Here is a 19,934-nt window from a genome sequence, read left to right on the forward strand (position 1 = left end):
TGTTGGCCCAAATATTGAAAGTAAAATATGATGTGGCCCACGTCCGCCCATGAAGTCCATTGGGCCTATTGGGCTGAAAATTTATCTTTTTGGGCTTGAAGGGAGACGCCAAAATGGGCTGAGATTTGTTTTGTTTGGCAAGTAACACAAACCCAACCAAAGACCTATTCTGACCCTAAAAACCCAGCGAGCCGGTTACTACAAATATCTCGCGCCCCAAACAGTCCCCACTTCGTGATCCTCTTCTCCATTTGAGTCCTATTAGAAATTTAGAATCACAATCGGAGACAACTTCCCCTGATTATGGCTTCTTCGAATACTAATGCTAATCCACAAACGAACCACCACATAGTCTAGAATCCAATATAAACCCTAGGCTTGAAAATAATTTCCCCTTTTATTTTTTCTAATTTCTTGAATTTTTAGATCTCGACCCATTTATTCTTCTTCAATAGAAGAGTAATTATTCGATTTTGCATTTCTGAAATACTGATTTTCCTATCCATAGTATCGGCATAATGATATTTTCTAGGATTGGTCGATCATTATCGCGATCTTCTCGTTCGAAGGTAAGGGCTTTTTTTTGGGTAAATTTGGTTTCTTTGTTGGGTATCAAGTTCTCAGTTTATTCCAGTTATTGGTTTCTTTTTTTTGTAATTTTTTTTTTGGGTTGGGTGTGAAACAGAGTTATTTATACGGTTATACCGGTGGTGTGAGATCGGCGAGTTCGAGCGGGGCGTTACTAGGAGTGGTCCGCGTTGCTTCCAGCGTGGATGAATTCGATGGAGGACCAGCGTTTTTAAGAAGATATTTCGGTTCGATTGGAGCTCAGAAGGAGTTCGCTTCCAAGTCTAATTTATATGATTTGAATTATGTACTTGCAAACCCTAGAAGTCATCGTTTTTTCTCTAGTGAAACCCCCAAGAAGAAAAGTGAGTTAATTTCGCAAACCTCTCTGTTTAAGCATTAAGGAGCTTGGCATTATAATGGTTAGCATTAAAGTGGTTTGATTGATTGTCTTAGTGAAACGTAAGAAATTATTTTTTGAGTAATAAAAAATGCTTTCATGGGGTTGTTTTCTTCATTGGTAAAAAGGATTTTTTTTGTTCTTTTTTGCCGATATTGAGTGTAAATTATGAGCAATGTGTGATTTATCAAAACAAGCTACTTGCTTTAAACTGGTTTAGATTTTAACAGCTTTTGGCTACGTTTCCTAAATGTTTGCAGATTATGAGAATTTTTACCCTAAGGAAAAGAAGGAAATTCCTAAAGGAAATGACCAGAAATCTGAATCGAAAGGTAATTACCTTCTCACTGACTCTTCCTTGTTCTCCATTTTCTGTTTTGCCACTGGGCTTTCATTATAAAGGATCCAGAATTGTAGTGCATTCTTTTTCTTAGTATCTGGCTGTAGAAAGAGCGTCCCATAACATGAATGCAAAAGCTTTGAGAAGGAGAGGCAGTCATAAGTTGGCATGTACATATTTCTACTGGATCTTTTTAATGGTTCCAGCACCTCAGATTCCGAAACTAGGAAACATGGTTTAGAGCACCACATGTTGTTTGTCTGATTTTAGCTGTTTTTGCAATGAGTGAATGAGAAGGCATTTTACGCTACTTCAAGAAAGGGCTTCCTGCCCAACAGGCAAATAGAATCTACATTTGTTTCCTCAGGCAGGTTGTGTATGACTTGGAATTTATAAGCTCAGCGGGTCTATGAATTCGCTCTTTGGTGCTTCAGCCCATAGGTCTTTAAGCATTAGCTTGCTTTACACATTGCTTTAGTTAAAAAAAAAAAAGAAAAAAGCATTTTGTTGATTTTTCTTTTTTCCCCTCCAATGAGATGCAAATTTATGGTAAAATTAGAGCTCTTTTTTGAAATAAAAGTGTGAGGTTTGTATGTGGTAAAATTAGATCTTAAAGCTGAAAACTTGTTAAATTGAAGGAAAAGAACATTTTGTTGCTCTTTTGGTTAAAGAGCTGCTACAATGCAATTTTTGGATTATTAAGGGACTTTAGTCTAAACCTTGGTCAAACGAGCTTTTTGTTTAGCACTTGAAATCATGAAAATAAAGTGGCCCGACTACTATGAATTTTAGTCATTTGAAGTCCAATCGAATTCAAAAAGTTTTTTTCCTTTTCCCCATTAAGCTGATTTAACCAAGAAAAAGACAAATCAAACATCATCTTAAGCTGCTTGGGGTTAAGGCTGAAGTTGGGTTTGGTCTGGTTTGGTACGGTTCTAGAGAATGGATGGTCTTTGAAGTTCTTCGTACTATTGCAGGAGGCCTCAGCAGTGAAGCCAATTTTGCCATATATTTCTCACAAATGTTATTGGAAAGGAATAATTTTCTTGCATAAAGCATATTTTTCAGCGTTACTTGAAGCAAATATGGTCCTTTACATAGTTCTAGGTAACATATTACTTCAAGCAAATATGACAGTCCTAGAGACAATTTCCTATATCTCTTTGAGAATGTACATGTTTATCACAGAACAGAAATTACCGCATTATCGCTTTAAGTACATTTTTCCAATGCACTTTTCCTGTAATGTGATCTATGCAGCTGGTTTTTTTTTTCCTGTTTATCAATCCTAACCATTTCAACTTTTCTGCAATCTCAGAGGAGTCAAAAACAGATGACCAAGGGAATTTTCAGGAGACCTTCATGAAGCTGTTTCAAAACTTAGTAACTCCTCTGTTAGTTGTTGGGTTGTTTCTTTCTTCCTTTAATATAGGTGGTCGTAAACTGAAGCAGGTAATCTTATTCTCCTTGGTTTCAGGATATCATGGTTCTTTACTCTTCACCTGATAAAATTGAACTACTTTTTGACTGGCACATACCAAGGCTCTCTTTTTGTTTTCACTGCTTGCTTATCATGTAAAATACTGAATTTCTAATATGGAATGTTTTTTACTAATTAAGTTGTTTATCGCATATTTTACTTGTTTATATTAGAAAATCTTGAACTTAATTTGTTGAGTTACATTCAGGAACTCGTTCTACGATACATTTGGTTAATGTAGTAATGAAATGTGTGCTTCGCTATCTGTTGTACTAATGATCAATAAGAAATGTGCAAATGCAGAATAAATGAATAAACTTTTCCATGGGTGGGGCTAACTATGACTTGAATTTAATTAATTGGATGCCTATACCTGGGACTAGAGAGGGATGGTTTGATAGCTCCATCTGATTTTGAAAGCTTGAGAGGTTTAATTACTTTTCAATCTACAAACCATTCATAATCTGTGGAACCATGTTTGATGTATCATTTTTGTTCTTCTCCTTTTTCTTTTGGTTCTGGCAGGAAAATGATCCAGTTCATTTCTTTCTGTGTATTTTTCCTCATGCTCTTTAATTTTGTTTTGCAGATTAGTTTCCAGGAGTTCAAAAACAAGCTTCTGGAACCTGGCTTAGTGGATCACATAGTTGTTTCTAATAAAACAGTAGCGAAAGTGTATGTTAGGAGCTCATCACAGAATCAAACAGGTGAGGATGTTGTTCAAGGCCCTGTAAGTGGTAGTTCTTCAAGAGGACATGGAGGTGAATGTGAATACTACTTCAATATTGGTAGCGTTGAATCTTTTGAGGAGAAGTTGGAAGAAGCCCAAGAAGCATTAGGAATAGACCCACATGATTATGTTCCCGTCACATATGTTTCTGAAATGGTTTGGTACCAGGAACTGTTAAGATTTGCGCCGACACTGTTACTCTTGGGATCTCTCATATATATGGGCCGTAGAATGCAAGGAGGATTGGGTGTTGGTGGTGGTGGCGGACGGGGTGGCAGGGGAATCTTCAACATTGGAAAAGCACATGTGACAAAAGTAGATAAAAATGCCAAGAATAAGGTTAATTTTTTTCTCTACAATTGGTAATCCTGGTCGCTATGTTTTTATGCCCTCATTTTGATGGTTCTACTCTATCTTTTGAACGCTATGCCTACAAAATTCTTCCCTGGAAGAGCTACGCAAGTTCCTTTTTTCACTCTCACTTTCTTGTCTCTTTTTGTTGTTTTCCAGGTCTATTTCAAAGATGTAGCTGGCTGTGATGAGGCAAAGCAAGAAATTATGGAGTTTGTGCACTTCTTGAAGAATCCAAAGAAATATGAGGAGCTGGGAGCAAAAATTCCAAAAGGTGCTCTTTTAGTTGGCCCTCCGGGAACAGGAAAGACCCTTCTGGCAAAAGCAACTGCAGGGGAATCGGCTGTGCCATTTTTATCTATTTCTGGTTCGGATTTCATGGAAATGTTTGTTGGTGTTGGACCATCTAGGGTGAGAAACTTGTTTCAAGAAGCAAGGCAATGTGCTCCTAGTATAATATTTATTGATGAAATTGATGCAATTGGTCGAGCAAGGGGGCGTGGAGGCTTCTCAGGTGCCAATGATGAACGCGAAAGCACACTTAATCAACTTCTGGTAGAAATGGATGGTTTTGGAACTACTTCTGGAGTTGTTGTGCTTGCTGGCACTAATAGGCCTGATATTCTAGATAAAGCTTTATTAAGGCCTGGTCGGTTTGACCGCCAAATTACAATTGACAAACCTGATATTAAGGGCCGCGATCAAATATTTCAAATATACTTGAAGAAAATCAGACTTGATCATGAGCCATCATATTACTCTCAGAGGCTTGCAGCTCTTACTCCAGGTTTTGCTGGAGCAGACATTGCAAATGTTTGTAATGAGGCCGCTCTTATTGCTGCCAGGAATGAAGGAACAGAAGTCAAGATGGAACATTTTGAAGCAGCAATTGACAGGATAATTGGTGGTTTGGAGAAGAAGAACAAGGTAAAATTTTCTGGTCAGCTGTTACCCTGCACATATTCTTTAATTTCTTAATTCCATGTGACCGTTCTTGTTTGAGTTTGTGTGTGTTTATCTCACTGTACATAATCCGCAGATGATTAAAAAGGAGACTGAAACTTCATCTTTTTGGGCTTCATTAAAAAAAAGTACCGAGCATAAAGTTATCTGATCTCTCTGTTTGACAGGTAATAAGCAAGTTGGAACGCCGAACTGTTGCCTACCATGAATCAGGTCATGCTGTTTCTGGCTGGTTCTTAGAACATGCTGAGCCCTTGTTGAAGGTAACCATAGTTCCTCGTGGTACAGCAGCTCTTGGGTTTGCCCAATATGTTCCAAATGAAAACCTTCTCATGACAAAGGAACAGCTATTCGATATGACTTGCATGACCCTTGGTGGAAGAGCAGCTGAACAGGTAGATACAACATTCTTAACTCCGTGAATAGTGGATATAACCTGAAAACTAAGTGGTAATGAGGGTGATTTCCTTCTTCCGATGCAGGTTCTGTTGGGGAAAATCTCAACAGGTGCTCAAAATGACTTGGAGAAGGTGACAAAGATGACTTATGCGCAAGTAGCCATATATGGGTTCAGCGAGAAGGTGGGTCTGCTCTCATTCCCTCAAAGAGAGGATTCATTTGAATTGTCCAAGCCCTACAGCAACAAGACAGGGGCAATCATTGACAGCGAAGTGCGAGAATGGGTAGGGAAGGCCTACGAACGCACTGTCCAACTTATCGAGGAACACAAAGAGCACGTTGCACAGATTGCAGAGTTGTTGCTTGAGAAGGAAGTGCTTCACCAAGATGACCTGGTTAGGGTTTTGGGCGAGCGGCCATTCAAGTCAGTTGAGGTAACAAATTATGACAGGTTTAAGCTAGGATTTCAAGAGGAAGAGAATAAGAGTGAGGAGACTCAAGAGAGTAGAACTGTAGAAGATGATGGATCATCTTCTTCTTCTCCTCTGGAACCTCAGGTAGTCCCTACTTAATAAATGGGAATGTCGTGATTTGTACATTAACCTACTAAAATGTTTTCCAGTTTTCTTTTAAATGAACAGATTTGTAAAATTCCCTTTACCATTTCCTTCCTCTAGCCAAACTATGAAGAAGTAATTTAATTTCTTGATGGGTTCTACTCTTGTATGTAAACTGAAGGTTAGAGCCCTTGCTTCTTCCTGTTGGTTAATAATAATTAAAAGAAAATTTTGGTGACTTGGGAATTTTCTATATGTACATTTTAACCACTTCAAGGTTCTGTCTTCCTCCAGGTACTTTTCAAAATGCAAGCAACTTACTAGAATTAAAGTCCTTAATGGTGTTGAATTAGTTGTAAATAATTTATGTATCTGCCTCCACAAATCTACATATGAATATCAACTGGGTCGTCCAAAATCAACATACTGACCCACAAGAGAAAACATTGAATTGAATCTTATATATTCAACAAATTTTTATTTTCAACTGATGTGACATACAATTATTTCTTGTGGTGGATGACAAAGGAAAATTCAACTGGCCGTGTGCTGAATTGGTGGTCTGTCAACACTTTGCTCTTGCTCTTTTTATGTATAGTAAGTCAAAGAGTATCTTATTGGGATTTCTTTCATAGTTTAGGACCTTGTAAGTGTTCATTAAAACAGTCCAGTGTGGTATTTTATTGATCAAAACTTTCTCTTCACAAAAAATGTTTTATGATTATCAACTTTTTTACATCTTAATTCTTATGATGTAACAATTGGTAAATCATGAATGGACCACATGAAATGAGAGGTCTGAGTATCTCATCTGCCTAACTTGAACTATTAAAAGTAATCTGTAATAAATAGGAGTAAACTAATTAAAAGTGATGAATGATGAATGTATATAGTTGCACATATATATATATATATATATTTATTTATAGCAAAGAGCATATGCGTGTATGATTTTGCATATATACATTAATATCGTTGATATAACCAAGTGCTTAATATGGAAATTAAAGGAAGGGGTATGGTTTCTCCACTTCCAATAATATGTGTGGTTCAGCCAACAAAATATCTCTCGTGTAAATATGTTTAAATATATATATATATATATATATATATATATTGATGCAGTGAAACATCACATTCCACCACCACCATTTCTTTTTTGTAGTGATGGTGAGTACTGTCATCATCTTTTAAAACCCTGATTTATTTTTATGCACAGACAATGACAATTATTATACAAAACACCTACTTAGTACAAACCATGACATAAAAATAAATTAATACTAATAAAAATTGATCTGTTTGTTACTAATTCAGCTAAATATTTCAATATTTATGATATATATATATATATTAGAAATTGAAAAAAAATAAAAATAAAGTATTATGATATATATCTCATAATCACTTTCAATTATTTTACCAACTTAGAATTAGATATTAGTTTTACTTGGTCATATTAGGTTGGCTTGTTTATTATTGCCACGAAAAAGGTAATTTTGTTCGGCTCGATTTCGTATCAATCGAGTCTAACCTAGTTTTATATTGTCAAGTCAAATGGGTCCTTAAGTTCGGGATTTGAATTTTAAATTACTTTGATATTTTTAAAATATTATTAATTTTAATTTTTAATTTTTTTTTATAATCCATCTCCAAGTACAAATTAATATAGTGTTGCACTCTTAAAATTATGTAAGAAAAAAAATTAATCTCAAATACCCAAAAATTCAAATTAAAAGGTGTAATATGAAATGTGAACAATCTAAAAACTGTACCTAATAAATTACCTGCCCAATAAAGATGTGAACGGCGTGAGTTTAGCCAACCGCACGAGAATTATGACATTAAATTATTACTTTAATGGCAGCACTAATCAAAGTAATACTGCTCATAATTTAATTATTAATATTTAATCTGCTTCCTCACGTGCTGTTAATTAAAAAAATGACTCCTTCTATTGTATTAATTAAACTATCAAGACTAGCTTTTTATTTAAATTTAATAGTAATGGCAATGCTTTTTTTTTTTCTAAAATAAATCTTTTGAATATTGAAATATTCATTTATTAATTTAATTTTTTTTAATTAAATTATCATTTGCGACAGTAATTATTATTTTTTAATTTGAAGAATAAAAAATAATATCTTTAGTTATTTTCTTATTAAAATATTTTGAAGTACGTGTAGGTTCCTTACAATATAAGCAATATATATTTATTGAATTGTCATATATACATGTGATTATGTTTTGTTATATGCTTGGTTATATAATTTTTTAGATATTGATTATTATTGTCTAATAACAATTACCATGTTCATTTTAAATTTTTATTAAAAAGCAAGAAAAAGAAATTTCAAAATTTGCTGGTTAAATTTATTGAATTTACTTAATATATATGCTCGTGAAATTTTATTTTTATTTTTAATTTAAATTAAAGCTTGACATGGGAGCTGAGTCAGAAAGTTATGGCTCCCCCCCCGAGTCATCAACTGAATTTGATTTATTTTTCATACCTCTGACCCAATTAAAAGAAAGCAGGTAAGAAATACCTGAGTTTCCACGTAGATGCTTCTATTGGTTTTCTATATAAACCCACCATCTCCCCACCTCATAATCCATCTCTTCATTACATTTCTCTTCTCCAACCTCCGTTAATTTCGTTTCATTAAGCTCTCAGCTCTGCTCGGCTTTTATATTCAGCTTTTTTGAGGTTGGCATTCTGCAATTCACTTGTTTTTTTCTTCTTTCTTCTTGTTTCTATCATAATTTTTAGTGATAGTTTTCGTCTTCTCCTTCTCTTTTTTCCTGGCAGTTTCTTTAGTAGGAAAAAAAAATGGAGTATGAAAACCAGTACAACAACTCTCTAGGTTCTCCAAGATATGATTGTCTTCTTTTTGGTGAGAAAATTTACTTGTCTGGTCATCATCACCTCTTTCTGAAATCTAACTTTTTTTTTTTTTTTCTTTTCAGACTTGGATGATACCCTTTATCCTCTGAGTTCTGGTTTGTCCAAAGCATGTACTAAGAACATCGAAGGTAACAAAATAATATTATATATATGTATATATTTGTACAATTTTCTTGTCTCTGGAAATTTCTGCAGTTTTTTGGACGAGAAGTTTAGGAAATCCCAATTTTCTTCTCTTTTTTGGTTGTAGAATTTATGGTTCAGAAGCTGGGTATAGAGGAAAGCAAAGTTTCAGAGATAAATCAAGTGTTGTACAGAAATTATGGGACGTCAATGGCTGGTCTCAAGGCAATTGGCTATGATTTTGACAATGATGACTACCATAGGTACTCCCTTTTCAAATCTGAGACTTCAAACCCTTTTTTTTCCAGAAAATGATCAAGTGAATGATCTTGATTTTCTTTTTTCTCTAAATTTCAGTTTTGTGCATGGAAGATTACCTTATGAGAATCTGAAACCTGATCCTGTCCTGAGGAGTCTCCTTCTTAACTTGCCTCTTCGAAAAATTGTAAGTTTGTTTCCTCGCCTATTCAAATTTCTCAAAAATCTTGGAAAGTTGGAAGTTCATAAACGGAGTATTCTGATTGTGAAATAGGTTTTCTCAAATGGAGATAAGGTACATGTGGCCAAAGCTCTAGCTAAGCTTGGATTGGAGGATTGTTTCGAAATGATTATATGTTTCGAAACACTTAACCCCGGCGACAAAGATACTGGCAATCCTTCCGATTCAGATGAACTCCAAAACACCAGCACTGAATTTCTCAATGGCACCAATCATGATTCAGCTCTCCTAAGGACTCCAATCGTGTGCAAACCATTCGAAAAGGCGTTTGAGCAAGCTTTCGAGATTGCTAAAATCAATCCTCAGAAGACAGTAAGACTAATCAAATCCATAATCATCCATAATTACTAGTATTGGAATGTTAATTTGAACTTTCATAAGTCTAATTTTCTTTCTATTTTTATAGTTATTTTTTGATGATAGTATCCGGAACATCCAGACAGGGAAACTTATGGGTCTGCATACTGTTTTGGTACGTCTATATTTTTTTTTTTGAATCAACTAAGACAAATTATTCGTCATAATATTGATACGTGAGTTATATATATTAATGGATTAAATTTTTACGGGTGACAGATCGGAACTTCTCGGAGAACAACCGGAGTTGATTACGCGTTGGAGAGCATCCACAACATCAAGGAAGCATTGCCCGAGCTATGGGAAGAAAGCAGCAAGAAATCAGAAAGAGTGAGGTATTCAGGGAAGGTTGCAATTGAGACCTCAGTTACAGCCTAATAACTTCCTGTTAGATACAAAAATAATATTATTGTAAAGTCGAGTGTGACTGACACGAATCAAACTCGAGCCTTCTTGTAGAGAAATCGAGAGGCAATTACTATTACCATATGATTTTGATTATTGTATTTACTACATGTAACTTTCAATTATTAGAAGAAAAAGTTGTTTACCTTGATGTTAATATAAAATTATATATGTATTCTATATCATATTCTAATATCAAGTATAAGAACATCTTACACTAAAAAACAAAAAAATTAAATATGCCAATCTTAATATATTAGCTAAAAACAAAAAAAAAATCCAAATTTGCTTGCCTATTTTTGATATTAGTAGATACATTAAATTAAATTAATTTTGTAATTCTATAAAATAGAAAAAATGAAAAAAAAAAAGAAAATCATACAATAAGTGATTTATATTAATTTTATGTTTAATTCGGGTTAAATTGTTTTTGTAATTCATTCTGTGATATATGGAAGTAGAAATTTATGAATGTATGGTTAAAAATATTAGTGAAGTTAATTTATTTTTATACCAAATATATAAATTATAACTAGTCTATGTAATATTAAATAACTAATATCTAGTGATTTAATTTAAATAAAATAGACATAATCTAATAATTTTGAACCCATTGATATTGAATGTTATTTTTTTTTTTTCATTGTAATTAAAAGTAGAAAATTTATATGAAATTAATTAATTTCGTAAGACATAATCCTAAAAATCAGATCCTACTCTAATTAAAAATCAAAACAACATTTATTTATTGCCGAAATATTAATCTTAATTAAATTGAGCTATAGTTAATTAATTAATTAATTAATTAAATCATTAAGAATTTTTGAAGTATAAAAAACAGCATTATCTGTCACGTTGAACGTTGGAATTAATGCAGTGGTGATCTTTTCCTTTAGTTAGAGGCATGTGATTCACTACCCACAATGAAGGCAAACTTATTTTAATACAAAGAAACCAATAATTAGTGGCTTCCCAAATATTCGCTTCATATCCAAATCCAAGGGGATAAAATTTTAATTTCATTTTCAAACTCTAATTTAAAATTCGATAATCGATATATATCTATATATACACACACACACACACATACATATTTACATGCTGTATTTGGTTAAAATATTAATCAATTATATTATTATAAAGTAAAACCATTAATAACACGTGTGAATTTTTTATTCTTTTTATATTTAACTATAAAAATAAAATAAACGTATTAATATTTCTTTATTTTTAAAATTATTTCGATTATTAAAAATTTTTAAATTTTTTTATTTTAATAATAAATATAAAAAGAGAACAAATTATTTTATATGTAGAAGAAGAAAAAAAAAATTGTCGTGTCCCAAAATTAAAACTAGTGAACCGAAAGTTCTAGTACTTTTAACTTGAAGCGAAAGAAACGTGGCAAACCGCGTCGCGATTATGAGGACGTCATCTGTCACGTCAGTTCACACTCCATAACCTATAAAATCAAACACGTGTCAGGTTCAGAATTCCTCTCGGAAAGAGATCTACGTGGCTGTTTTCGATTGGCCCACGTAAGTCCCGACGTATTAATTATTTTCCGGTCTCCTACGAGACTTTTTTTTTTCAATCGAAGTCGAAAAAATAAACTGCACGTGATTTGTCCGTCTTTTTCACTCAACGCCATCTATTAAAAGCCACCACTCGTCTTGCTTTAAACTTCCCTCTCTCTCGCTTTTTCCTTTCGCTTTGCGTTTCATTTACAGTCTCTGGCGTTTTACAGCGTCCTCCGCCATCCCTATCCAGTTTGGGGTAATAATTTCTTCCCCCGGGAAAAAAGAAAAGGAAAACTTCATTCAATTTCAATGTACATTTTCTGTTAACTGTAATTTATTCGATTGAATCATTTCTGATTGAGTTTGGATTTCTGTTGTGTTTTTTTTTTTCGGGTTTGTAGTTTTCTCCAAGTGTTTTGGATCACAATGGAATACGAGGGAACGATCCAACAGGATTCAAACACAAAATATGAATGTCTTCTGTTTGGTAAGATTTTCCCGAAAATCCCATTTTCCGGGAAGACTTGTGAACAATGTGCTTATTATTTACTTAATTTATGAATTTTTTCTTCTCATTTTCCAGATCTAGATGACACCCTCTATCCTCTTAGTTCTGGTTTGGCAGTGGAAGTTACCAAGAACATTCAAGGTTTTCTACACGAAGAACTCCCTTATTTTTCTCTTTTGATTGTCCCTTCATTTCGTCACTGAAGATTATCATTGATTTTTGTCTCTTTAAATAAATTATAGAATACATGCTTAAGAAACTTGGCATAGAGGAGGAGAAAGTCCCTGAACTTTGCGTTTCACTTTACAAGCATTACGGTACAACATTGGCTGGTCTGAAGGTATGATTTTCGTGTCTGTTGAATTTTTTCTGCCAGTGTTTAGATCTAGAGATGTTTAGTTAATGAATTGGTTGATTTGTTTTTCTCTTTAGGCAATAGGCTTCAGCTTTGACCCTGATGACTTCCACAGGTACTGCACTGGATTCCCCCTTTTAATCTAATACTGATTTTTATTTGCATATATCCAGTATTATAGATAACAAATTGTCCCTTTCTCTTTTTTAAAAAAATTATAATTTTGTATAAGTCAAAGATGGAGATTGATGTCCATTTCTTATATAATAGAGATCTCATGAACTGTAACCTTTACAGGGAAGTTCATGGGAGGTTACCCTACACAATGCTAAAGCCTGATCCTGTGTTGAGAAGTCTTTTACTCAGCCTGCCTCAGAGGAGGATTGTGAGTTTTTTTTGTAGAACTCACAAGTAATTTCTTTTTTATTTTTTTGACAAAAGAAAATTGAGGGTAATTCTGATATATGATATTTTTGGTCAAGGTGTTTACAAATGCAGACAAGGCTCATGCAGCAAAAGTGCTTGGTGGGCTTGGATTAGAGGACTGCTTTGAAGGAGTTATATGCTTTGAGACTCTAAATCCCTCCAACAAAGACAATATTGTTTCAAGCTTTGACAACAGCAATTATGATAATGGTAACTATCACAAGAGCCCTAATGCACAACTGCCCAAAACTCCAGTTATCTGCAAACCTTTTGAAGAAGCATTCCAACAAGTCTTCAAGCTTGCCAATATTAGCCCTCAAAAAACAGTAAGACATTTACTCATGTTCTTTGTCTTTCATAATTTTTCCTGAAATAAGGAAATTTATTGAGAAAATACTCATGCCTTCATCGCAAAGCAATTAAACTCAATCCCGCTTACAAGTTAATCTTGTTTCTTTGTAGACGGAGTGTTTATGATTTGCATTTCATAACATTTTTAGAATTTAATATAGGTTTTTTTTAGTAAAGTTAGTGTATTTAAGATATTGTCTTTGTCATCCAGTTGTTTTTCGATGATAGTCTCCGCAATTTACAGACTGGCAAACTCATGGGTCTTCACACTGTGTGGGTAAGCTTCTGTTTACTGAAACTATGAGTAAAAAATTTCCTTGATGAAGTGGAGTACTTCTTACGGTACATTAATGTGAAATAAATGCAGGTAGGCAATTCTCACAGAGCTGAAGGTGTGGATTTTGCCTTAGAACACATTCACAATATCCGGGAAGCGCTTCCTGCGGTCTTTGAAGCAACTGAGAAGGCTGAAGAGATCAGATATTCGGGAAAGATTTCTATTGAAACTACAGTTAGAGCTTGATTCGTTAGTCCTCTGACAAGAAGAATATTAGGTTTTCTGGTGTTTCAGAAAAAGATAACCTTCTATTCTTGAGACAATGTAATCATAATTTGGGACTGTTTCTCAGTTTGTAGTCAATAATAAAACATCTTCTTGCTCAAGCAAATGTTGCCTTCTGAGCTGCAGACTTAAATCCCAATTTACATCAAGAATTCTCATTTTTAAGTATAATTGATTAGTTTGATGAAAGATTACTGACAGAGGATAAAGAGAAAATGAAACCTTTACCATATCCATCATCAATATGATTTTCTCACCATCAAGCATGCTGTCAATATCTACAATTATTGCCTATCCAAAAGAAAAAAAAAGGTGGAATGTAAGGAGCTACACCAAGATTAGCTCTTCAATGAATACTTCTTCCCCGAAAATGCCTGGAACTTTGGTTCCTTGGCTTTTTGAGTCAGCTCTTGATTGATCTCCTTCCCGGCAACCTACGGTACAGGATAATTTTTGAGGAGTTAATAAGCAAGAACACCACTTTTGATATGAGGAAATATGATGACCAAGCTTATGTTGACATACGTTGGATATTTCTTTTCCAGTCTGGTTTGATTCTTTTGAGATCTGGTTTGCATTTGAACCGAACACAAGTTTCCCAGAATGTAAGCGTGAATTGGAACTTGATGACTTTGAATCAGCAGTTATATTGTCAGCATTTGGTTGTTGTTGCTCCAGCACAGGCAAGGTAGATGATGCACTTGGCTGTGTAGAGGGTTTGCCATCTAAGCGCCTTGCAGAACCAGTGAATGGGCTGAACCTGGCAATTTTTCTGGCTGGTTCTTCTTGAACTGAAATGTTGAAGTTCAAGGGAGTTTCTCAAAGAATGTTAAGTGTCTTTTAACACCTCTTTATTAGGTATACCGATGAGAGAGAACTAATAACTTGAAGGAACCCTAGAAAAACACATAAACAAATAATAATTAAATACAAACCTTCAGGAGGTGTCTTCCTTGAGCAAACAGATGGTGCTGTTTTCTCAGTTTCTTTATAGTCAAGAGGAGGAGCAAAGTCCACTTCGCAGTCTGTTTCAATAATACTAATGGCAGAGGAGGGTTTTGTTTCCACTATGTCAATATAGTACTTCTTATTGTTGTAAAGGACCATTATTGTATCACCGCTGGTTAAGCAAGAGTAGCTCCTCAATGTAGTCTCTAAGCTGAAAATAAAATAGGAAGAAAGTTAAGAAGAAACAGATTCAGATAAAACATTTTAATCCTGTAGACACCAACTAGGAAATGTCTGAAGACAAACATGGCCTTGGGGTTGGAGATATCCAAAAAGTCCTTCGTATGGGGCTGCAACTTCACATAAGTTCCCTTCGCTAAACTGGCATTCCTTACGTGCACAATATCTCCCTCTTGCAGCAGCATGTTCTCCATCATCTGTCAAACAAAAGAAATCAAATAAGAAGCAAGATGATATGAAGCTCACATACATAAATGATGAGCATCTGTATGTATACACGCGAATTCTGTGTGTGTATATGAGAGAGAAAGAGAGGGCATACCCAGTATGGTAAGTATACTAAGCCCTCATCTGCAATGAACTCTAGAACACCACAGTGGGTAACTTTCTCAGCAGAAGGATTACTTAGATTGAATAACATTGGGTAGTCAATATGCATAGAAGCTGGAGAGCACAAGTTTGATATTGTAAAATTAAAGCCTGGGATTAGAATAAGGAGAAGCTGCAAAATTAAATTTTGCTGCATCGACATGAAACAACTTACCAAGGCAGTCTAGAGCTGAGGGAGGCATAATAACTGAAAAGAGGGACAATAGGTCTAATTAGGAATCAATTCTAAAGTCCTTAGAACAACTTCAGAATTTTCCAAAAAGAGATCATATCAAAAGAACGTGGTCAAGAAGGGAAAAACATACTTTTGTCACCCTTTTCCAAATGTGGCTGCACATGTTTAAAAATTACAATCCATAAATAAAGGATCTGATATAAAAGGAAAGAATGAAACACTAATGGAAGTGTTATTCCAAAGACCAATATAAGGCATAAGAATGGACTAAACATGCTTATATCACGAGAGATTGATCATTGCCTTCTTCAATGGCAAATTACCCTTTAATAGAGTTAAAAGCACAATACAAATCAAATTCTAGTATTGCTACACACACAAGCTAGCTTCTAAAAACAGATTAGTAGATTGTATCAAATCCTTTGCATAATGCAGTATTTATTCAGGATATACTAAAGATAGTTCCCTCACCTTATCAATGAAAGACACGGGATAACAGCGGTACCGCCGCCTAAATACTGAATCACTGTCCTCCATGTTAGCCTGAAATCATTAAAAACTAATGATCAAACCAATTCAAAACAATAGAATTGAAAACAAAAGCTATGAAACCAGTAAAATTAACTCTTAATAAGAGAAACTATTGACGGTTGTTTATTAAATGATAAACCAAAGAGTCACCACTTTCTAGTCAATATTTTTTGAAAAAATCCAATCAGATTTCGACGATCAAACTCAGCAAAAAGCCAACAAGAAAAGATTAACTAATCACATATCATGATTGATCACCCAGAGAAAAAAAACGAAAGGCTTATACCCTGTTGAAAGAGATCCTAGAAATCTGGCAAACACATCTCAAGACAACAGAAGAATTAGTTCTTACCGGAGCAGAAAACAAAAACCCACATAAAAAAATCCAAGTCGTGATAAATCAAAATCAAATAACAGTAAAGTCAAATCCCATGTAAAAGAACCCACTGAAGATTATTTTTAACAAAAACACCGCAACCGCTATAAAGAGCTAAAAAAAGAACCAGAAAAAAGGCAGGCAGGGTTTAGTGCATTAATGGAAGAAACTAAGGAAAAAGGAAAATGGAGATCAAATCTAAAACAGCAATGTCGAAAACTAACAGAGGGGTTTTCGTTTTTAATGCTTACTGCAAGATTGGATTTTACTTTTTCTTGTTTTGGATCAAGAAACTGATTAAAGTGGAGGGCTGGGATTGAGGACGAATGATGAAGATGATAGTTACACCGTTTTGTATCCTCCTCTTTTTCTCTCCGGAATGGAGCTCCGCATACTGGGGGGTGGGACTCTTTACAGAGTGGAGTGAGATTTTGGGAGGGTCGGTTCTGATACTTTTTTATAAAGAATAAACTAATCATTTCCTTATTATATTATTTATTTTTATTTAAATTAATTTTTTTATTTTTAATTTTTTTATTTAATCTCCTTTTTTTATTAAATATTAATATTATTAATTTATTTATTTATTGAATATACATTAAATTTTATATATCATAAATTTAAAATACATTAATAAATTTGATACTTCATATTTAAATTAACTGTGTTAGTAGTTAATAATAAAGAATTATTAAAATAAATAATTTTTTAAAATATAAAAATTAATTTAATCAAAAATTAAGTTACAAGAATAAAAATAAATAATATAAATAATGAATTATTATTTTAAAGTTTTAATAAATATATATATTTATTCACTAAAAACCCTTTTATATAGGTTTTCCTCTTTTTATTTTTGCCATAAGTTGCACAAATTGAACTTAGAACTCAATTTGTAAATTGCCCAAATTAAATTTGAACTCCAACCACAATAGAAAATAATTACCCAATTAACATTCGAATTATTGATAATACTATTATTTTCATTTTTAAAAAAATATATATAATTTTACAGTTATTATCATAAAATATAAAATAATTTTCTTTTGGGTATTTTATAAAATTGTATATTTATGTATGTGTAGATAAACATATATTAAAAAAATATTTCAATCTATTCTATAATTCCTTTTTTTTTTCCTCGTGGGATGTAGGGACGGTTGCATATTCCTTTTTGTGTCTTATAAAGTTTTGATTATTTTCAAAATATTTTAATTGAATTAATCAAATCTATCATCTGTAAATTTATAATCACCAAGTTGTTAATATTCTCATTATGTAAATTTTAATAAATTAATTTTTTTATGTATAATATTCATTTGGCAGATATTAACAACAATTATTAATATAAATATAATTATGTCATTTTATATAATTACAATATTTTGAAATAATTGATAATAATTAAATATTATTCATCATGATATCTTGAAAGGCCTACTAATTTTTTTTTTTAATTTTATTATTATTATTAATTTTATTTAGTTTATTTTATAATTTTATTATTTTAATTAATTAATTTAATTTAATTTAATTTTTTTTAATAAAAATAAAATTAATAATAATGATAAAATGAGGTAAAAATATTATTTATATTTAATTGAAATTGATTTTGGAAAAAATGGGTAAAAATTAGGATTCTGTGGGTATTTTTGAAAAGAAAATCGGAAACCGGGGGTCAAAACGCAATTTAAAAAAATTGTGCCACGTCAGCGCCACATCAGCAGCCCAGTCAGCAACCTTGGCCAACCAGGACCTACCACATGGCAAGACCACATCGACCCGGGAACGGGCCACGTGGGCGATCCGCGTGCGCGAGATCGGACGGCCCAGATCAAGCTTGCGCACGGACGACCCAGATTTAATCAAAATGGACGGCTGTGATTAAAAGGCAAAAGGGTATAAATAAAACTCCCACACCTGACCATAAAAACCCTAGCCGCCTGCCCTCGCCGGAGAAGACAAACCAGACGCCGGAGGAGCCGGCCGCCGCCACCTGCCGCCGCACCGGGGAGTTTTCCGACAACCGATCGAGGTAAATTTCATACCTCCGGCTCATTTTTCAATGCTGAGTTCCCCTGTGGCCAAGTCGGAGCCAAAATCCCGGCCAAACGGCCAAAACCCAGCGGCGCCGCCGCGTCCCTCCTCGATTTTTGCCTCCGATGAGGCCCTTCCCGGCCTCCTTTTGATACAATTTTTATATCACCGTGATCACCATTCATTTCTCTACAGGTTGATCGGAGCCAAATCACCAAAACACGAACCTTGCCGGAGAGCCGCCGCACCCGAGAGCACTGCCGCCGGTAAGCTTCGATTTTTCGTAATTTTTTTGGCCCCCCGTGGGCCCTAGGGTTGTTTTATCGCAGGGACCGATGCGAGTGTGGCCGAATTCGGTCGAAAACGGCCAACCCGAAGCGAATCGCCACCGCGTCGCCGGAGCACGACGGAGCCACCGTGCCGGAATTGCGATATTGGCCGAAAGGGGTCCTGGGTCTAATTTGGGATTTTTGTGACACGTGTAGGTACCAGTAGTGCGTTTTAGTTCCCCGGAAAAAATTCAGGGAAAATTAGGGACAGTCTGCAGGTGCACTGTAGAGCCGTATTCGGACCCCGAAACAAGTAAGAACCCCTCACCCTATTTTCTATCACGGTATTAAAGTTCAATAAATGATAAAACGGTATTTCATGAATCAACAGATGTGTGAAATTGTTTAAGGTCGCTAATGGAGCCCGAGTCTGGTGTGTTTGTCGGTTAGCTGTTGTTTGGCCTATTTTACGGTTTTAAATGCAGTATGAGGTCTGATGTTTTTATTTCATAGTTTCGTGTGCATATATTACTGTTTTATTGATTATGGGTTGAATGACTGAGAACCCAATGTTGTATGTTGTCTTGTTTGGCATAAATTACTGGTTTGCTTGTTTGTGTGTGAATTGATGATGCTGACTGAGGAAAATGAGAATGAAATATTATGTAAATTGATAATTATATAATATGGTCAGCCTGACTAGATATCCTGGGAGATGGTGGACGGACCGGGTCCGTAGAGAACCCTACCGGAATTGTGGTCTCTTATACCAGACGGAGTATGAAGACCTTATGTGTTTTGACGTCCATACCGAACGGGGTATGGGGACGGCCCGTTTCACCCTCATACCGGACGGGGTATTGAGGTTTATAGTTTTGGCGCCCATACCAGACGGGGTATGGGGACGACCCTGAAATCTGATTACAAGTGTTAAGGGTTCGCGGGTAGCGGGACCCCTATGGATCCCCATGGATACTAATAGGCTGGTAAATGAGGAAAAATATGTTGTGTAATGATTGAATTGCAAAAGGCATTATAAGTATTATGTTATACAGTTCATATGATTTCATGATGATGATAATGTTATTGCTTTCGTATGTTATTTTATGAATTTCACTGAGGTAAGTGGATAGTAAATGATTTTATTATTGATAAAAGAATTTGTTG

General features: G+C 34.4%; 4 protein-coding genes across 8 annotated transcripts; 3 read left to right on the forward strand and 1 right to left on the reverse strand.

Moving 5' to 3' along the window:
• Window positions 1-211: 211 nt before the first annotated feature.
• LOC110812130 (ATP-dependent zinc metalloprotease FTSH 10, mitochondrial-like) lies at window positions 212-6,025 on the forward strand. The gene is made up of 8 exons (XM_088214294.1): window positions 212-569; window positions 686-932; window positions 1,228-1,299; window positions 2,626-2,759; window positions 3,377-3,856; window positions 4,028-4,795; window positions 4,999-5,226; window positions 5,314-6,025. Exons 1-8 carry the CDS (start codon window positions 519-521, stop codon window positions 5,800-5,802), a joined length of 2,469 nt encoding a protein of 822 aa, XP_088070420.1. The 5' UTR covers window positions 212-518; the 3' UTR covers window positions 5,803-6,025.
• Window positions 6,026-8,346: 2,321 nt separating this feature from the next.
• Window positions 8,347-10,224, forward strand: LOC110812143 (suppressor of disruption of TFIIS-like). Of its 2 annotated transcripts, XM_022038830.2 has the most exons (8): window positions 8,347-8,497; window positions 8,600-8,684; window positions 8,758-8,823; window positions 8,946-9,081; window positions 9,176-9,263; window positions 9,351-9,629; window positions 9,724-9,789; window positions 9,894-10,224. In XM_022038830.2, the coding sequence occupies exons 2-8, from the start codon at window positions 8,621-8,623 to the stop codon at window positions 10,050-10,052; spliced, it is 858 nt and encodes a 285-aa protein (XP_021894522.1). In that variant the 5' UTR covers window positions 8,347-8,497; window positions 8,600-8,620; the 3' UTR covers window positions 10,053-10,224. The 2 variants fall into 2 exon arrangements, with proteins under 2 accessions (XP_021894522.1, XP_021894523.1); XM_022038831.2 differs by lacking the exon at window positions 8,600-8,684 and having other exon boundaries at window positions 8,399-8,497.
• A 1,477-nt stretch (window positions 10,225-11,701) lies between these two features.
• On the forward strand, window positions 11,702-13,907 carry LOC110812187 (Haloacid dehalogenase-like hydrolase (HAD) superfamily protein). The gene is made up of 9 exons (XM_022038888.2): window positions 11,702-11,855; window positions 12,001-12,086; window positions 12,183-12,248; window positions 12,350-12,447; window positions 12,540-12,577; window positions 12,760-12,847; window positions 12,945-13,214; window positions 13,451-13,516; window positions 13,607-13,907. Exons 2-9 carry the CDS (start codon window positions 12,026-12,028, stop codon window positions 13,760-13,762), a joined length of 843 nt encoding a protein of 280 aa, XP_021894580.1. The 5' UTR covers window positions 11,702-11,855; window positions 12,001-12,025; the 3' UTR covers window positions 13,763-13,907.
• Window positions 13,908-14,006: 99 nt separating this feature from the next.
• On the reverse strand, window positions 14,007-16,905 carry LOC110812186 (ubiquitin fusion degradation protein 1 B-like). 4 transcript variants are annotated; one of them, XM_022038887.2, is made up of 9 exons: window positions 16,731-16,905; window positions 16,026-16,097; window positions 15,685-15,709; window positions 15,534-15,566; window positions 15,312-15,433; window positions 15,056-15,186; window positions 14,737-14,960; window positions 14,327-14,592; window positions 14,007-14,235 (listed from the first exon to the last, which is right to left on the reverse strand). In XM_022038887.2, the coding sequence occupies exons 2-9, from the start codon at window positions 16,089-16,091 to the stop codon at window positions 14,140-14,142; spliced, it is 963 nt and encodes a 320-aa protein (XP_021894579.1). In that variant the 5' UTR covers window positions 16,092-16,097; window positions 16,731-16,905; the 3' UTR covers window positions 14,007-14,139. The 4 variants fall into 4 exon arrangements, with proteins under 4 accessions (XP_021894579.1, XP_021894577.1, XP_021894578.1 ...); XM_022038885.2 differs by having other exon boundaries at window positions 16,713-16,905; XM_022038886.2 differs by having other exon boundaries at window positions 16,686-16,905.
• Window positions 16,906-19,934: the final 3,029 nt, after the last annotated feature.

The sequence above is a fragment of the Carica papaya genome, chromosome 2 (genome assembly GCF_054855325.1).
Source record: "Carica papaya isolate Zhongbai chromosome 2, ASM5485532v1, whole genome shotgun sequence".
Classification (NCBI taxonomy): domain Eukaryota; kingdom Viridiplantae; phylum Streptophyta; class Magnoliopsida; order Brassicales; family Caricaceae; genus Carica; species Carica papaya.

What these genes read in the sequence shown, in the direction of transcription:
- LOC110812186 (XM_022038887.2), bottom strand. Translation starts at nt 16,091, where the DNA reads ATGGAGGACAGTGATTCAGTATTTAGGCGGCGGTACCGCTGTTATCCC. An exon ending in TTTGGAAAAGGGTGACAAAA is followed by an intron (nt 15,567 to 15,684) that starts GTATGTTTTTCC and finishes CCCTCTTTTCAG; the next exon opens with TTATTATGCCTCCCTCAGCT. An exon ending in CTCAGCTCTAGACTGCCTTG is followed by an intron (nt 15,434 to 15,533) that starts GTAAGTTGTTTC and finishes TGTGCTCTCCAG; the next exon opens with CTTCTATGCATATTGACTAC.
- LOC110812143 (XM_022038830.2), top strand. Translation starts at nt 8,621, where the DNA reads ATGGAGTATGAAAACCAGTACAACAACTCTCTAGGTTCTCCAAGATAT. An exon ending in AAATCAATCCTCAGAAGACA is followed by an intron (nt 9,630 to 9,723) that starts GTAAGACTAATC and finishes CTATTTTTATAG; the next exon opens with TTATTTTTTGATGATAGTAT. An exon ending in TGGGTCTGCATACTGTTTTG is followed by an intron (nt 9,790 to 9,893) that starts GTACGTCTATAT and finishes TACGGGTGACAG; the next exon opens with ATCGGAACTTCTCGGAGAAC.
- LOC110812187 (XM_022038888.2), top strand. Translation starts at nt 12,026, where the DNA reads ATGGAATACGAGGGAACGATCCAACAGGATTCAAACACAAAATATGAA. An exon ending in CAACATTGGCTGGTCTGAAG is followed by an intron (nt 12,448 to 12,539) that starts GTATGATTTTCG and finishes TTTTCTCTTTAG; the next exon opens with GCAATAGGCTTCAGCTTTGA. An exon ending in TGGGTCTTCACACTGTGTGG is followed by an intron (nt 13,517 to 13,606) that starts GTAAGCTTCTGT and finishes AAATAAATGCAG; the next exon opens with GTAGGCAATTCTCACAGAGC.
- LOC110812130 (XM_088214294.1), top strand. Translation starts at nt 519, where the DNA reads ATGATATTTTCTAGGATTGGTCGATCATTATCGCGATCTTCTCGTTCG. An exon ending in CGCGATCTTCTCGTTCGAAG is followed by an intron (nt 570 to 685) that starts GTAAGGGCTTTT and finishes GGTGTGAAACAG; the next exon opens with AGTTATTTATACGGTTATAC. An exon ending in GTTTGGAGAAGAAGAACAAG is followed by an intron (nt 4,796 to 4,998) that starts GTAAAATTTTCT and finishes TCTGTTTGACAG; the next exon opens with GTAATAAGCAAGTTGGAACG.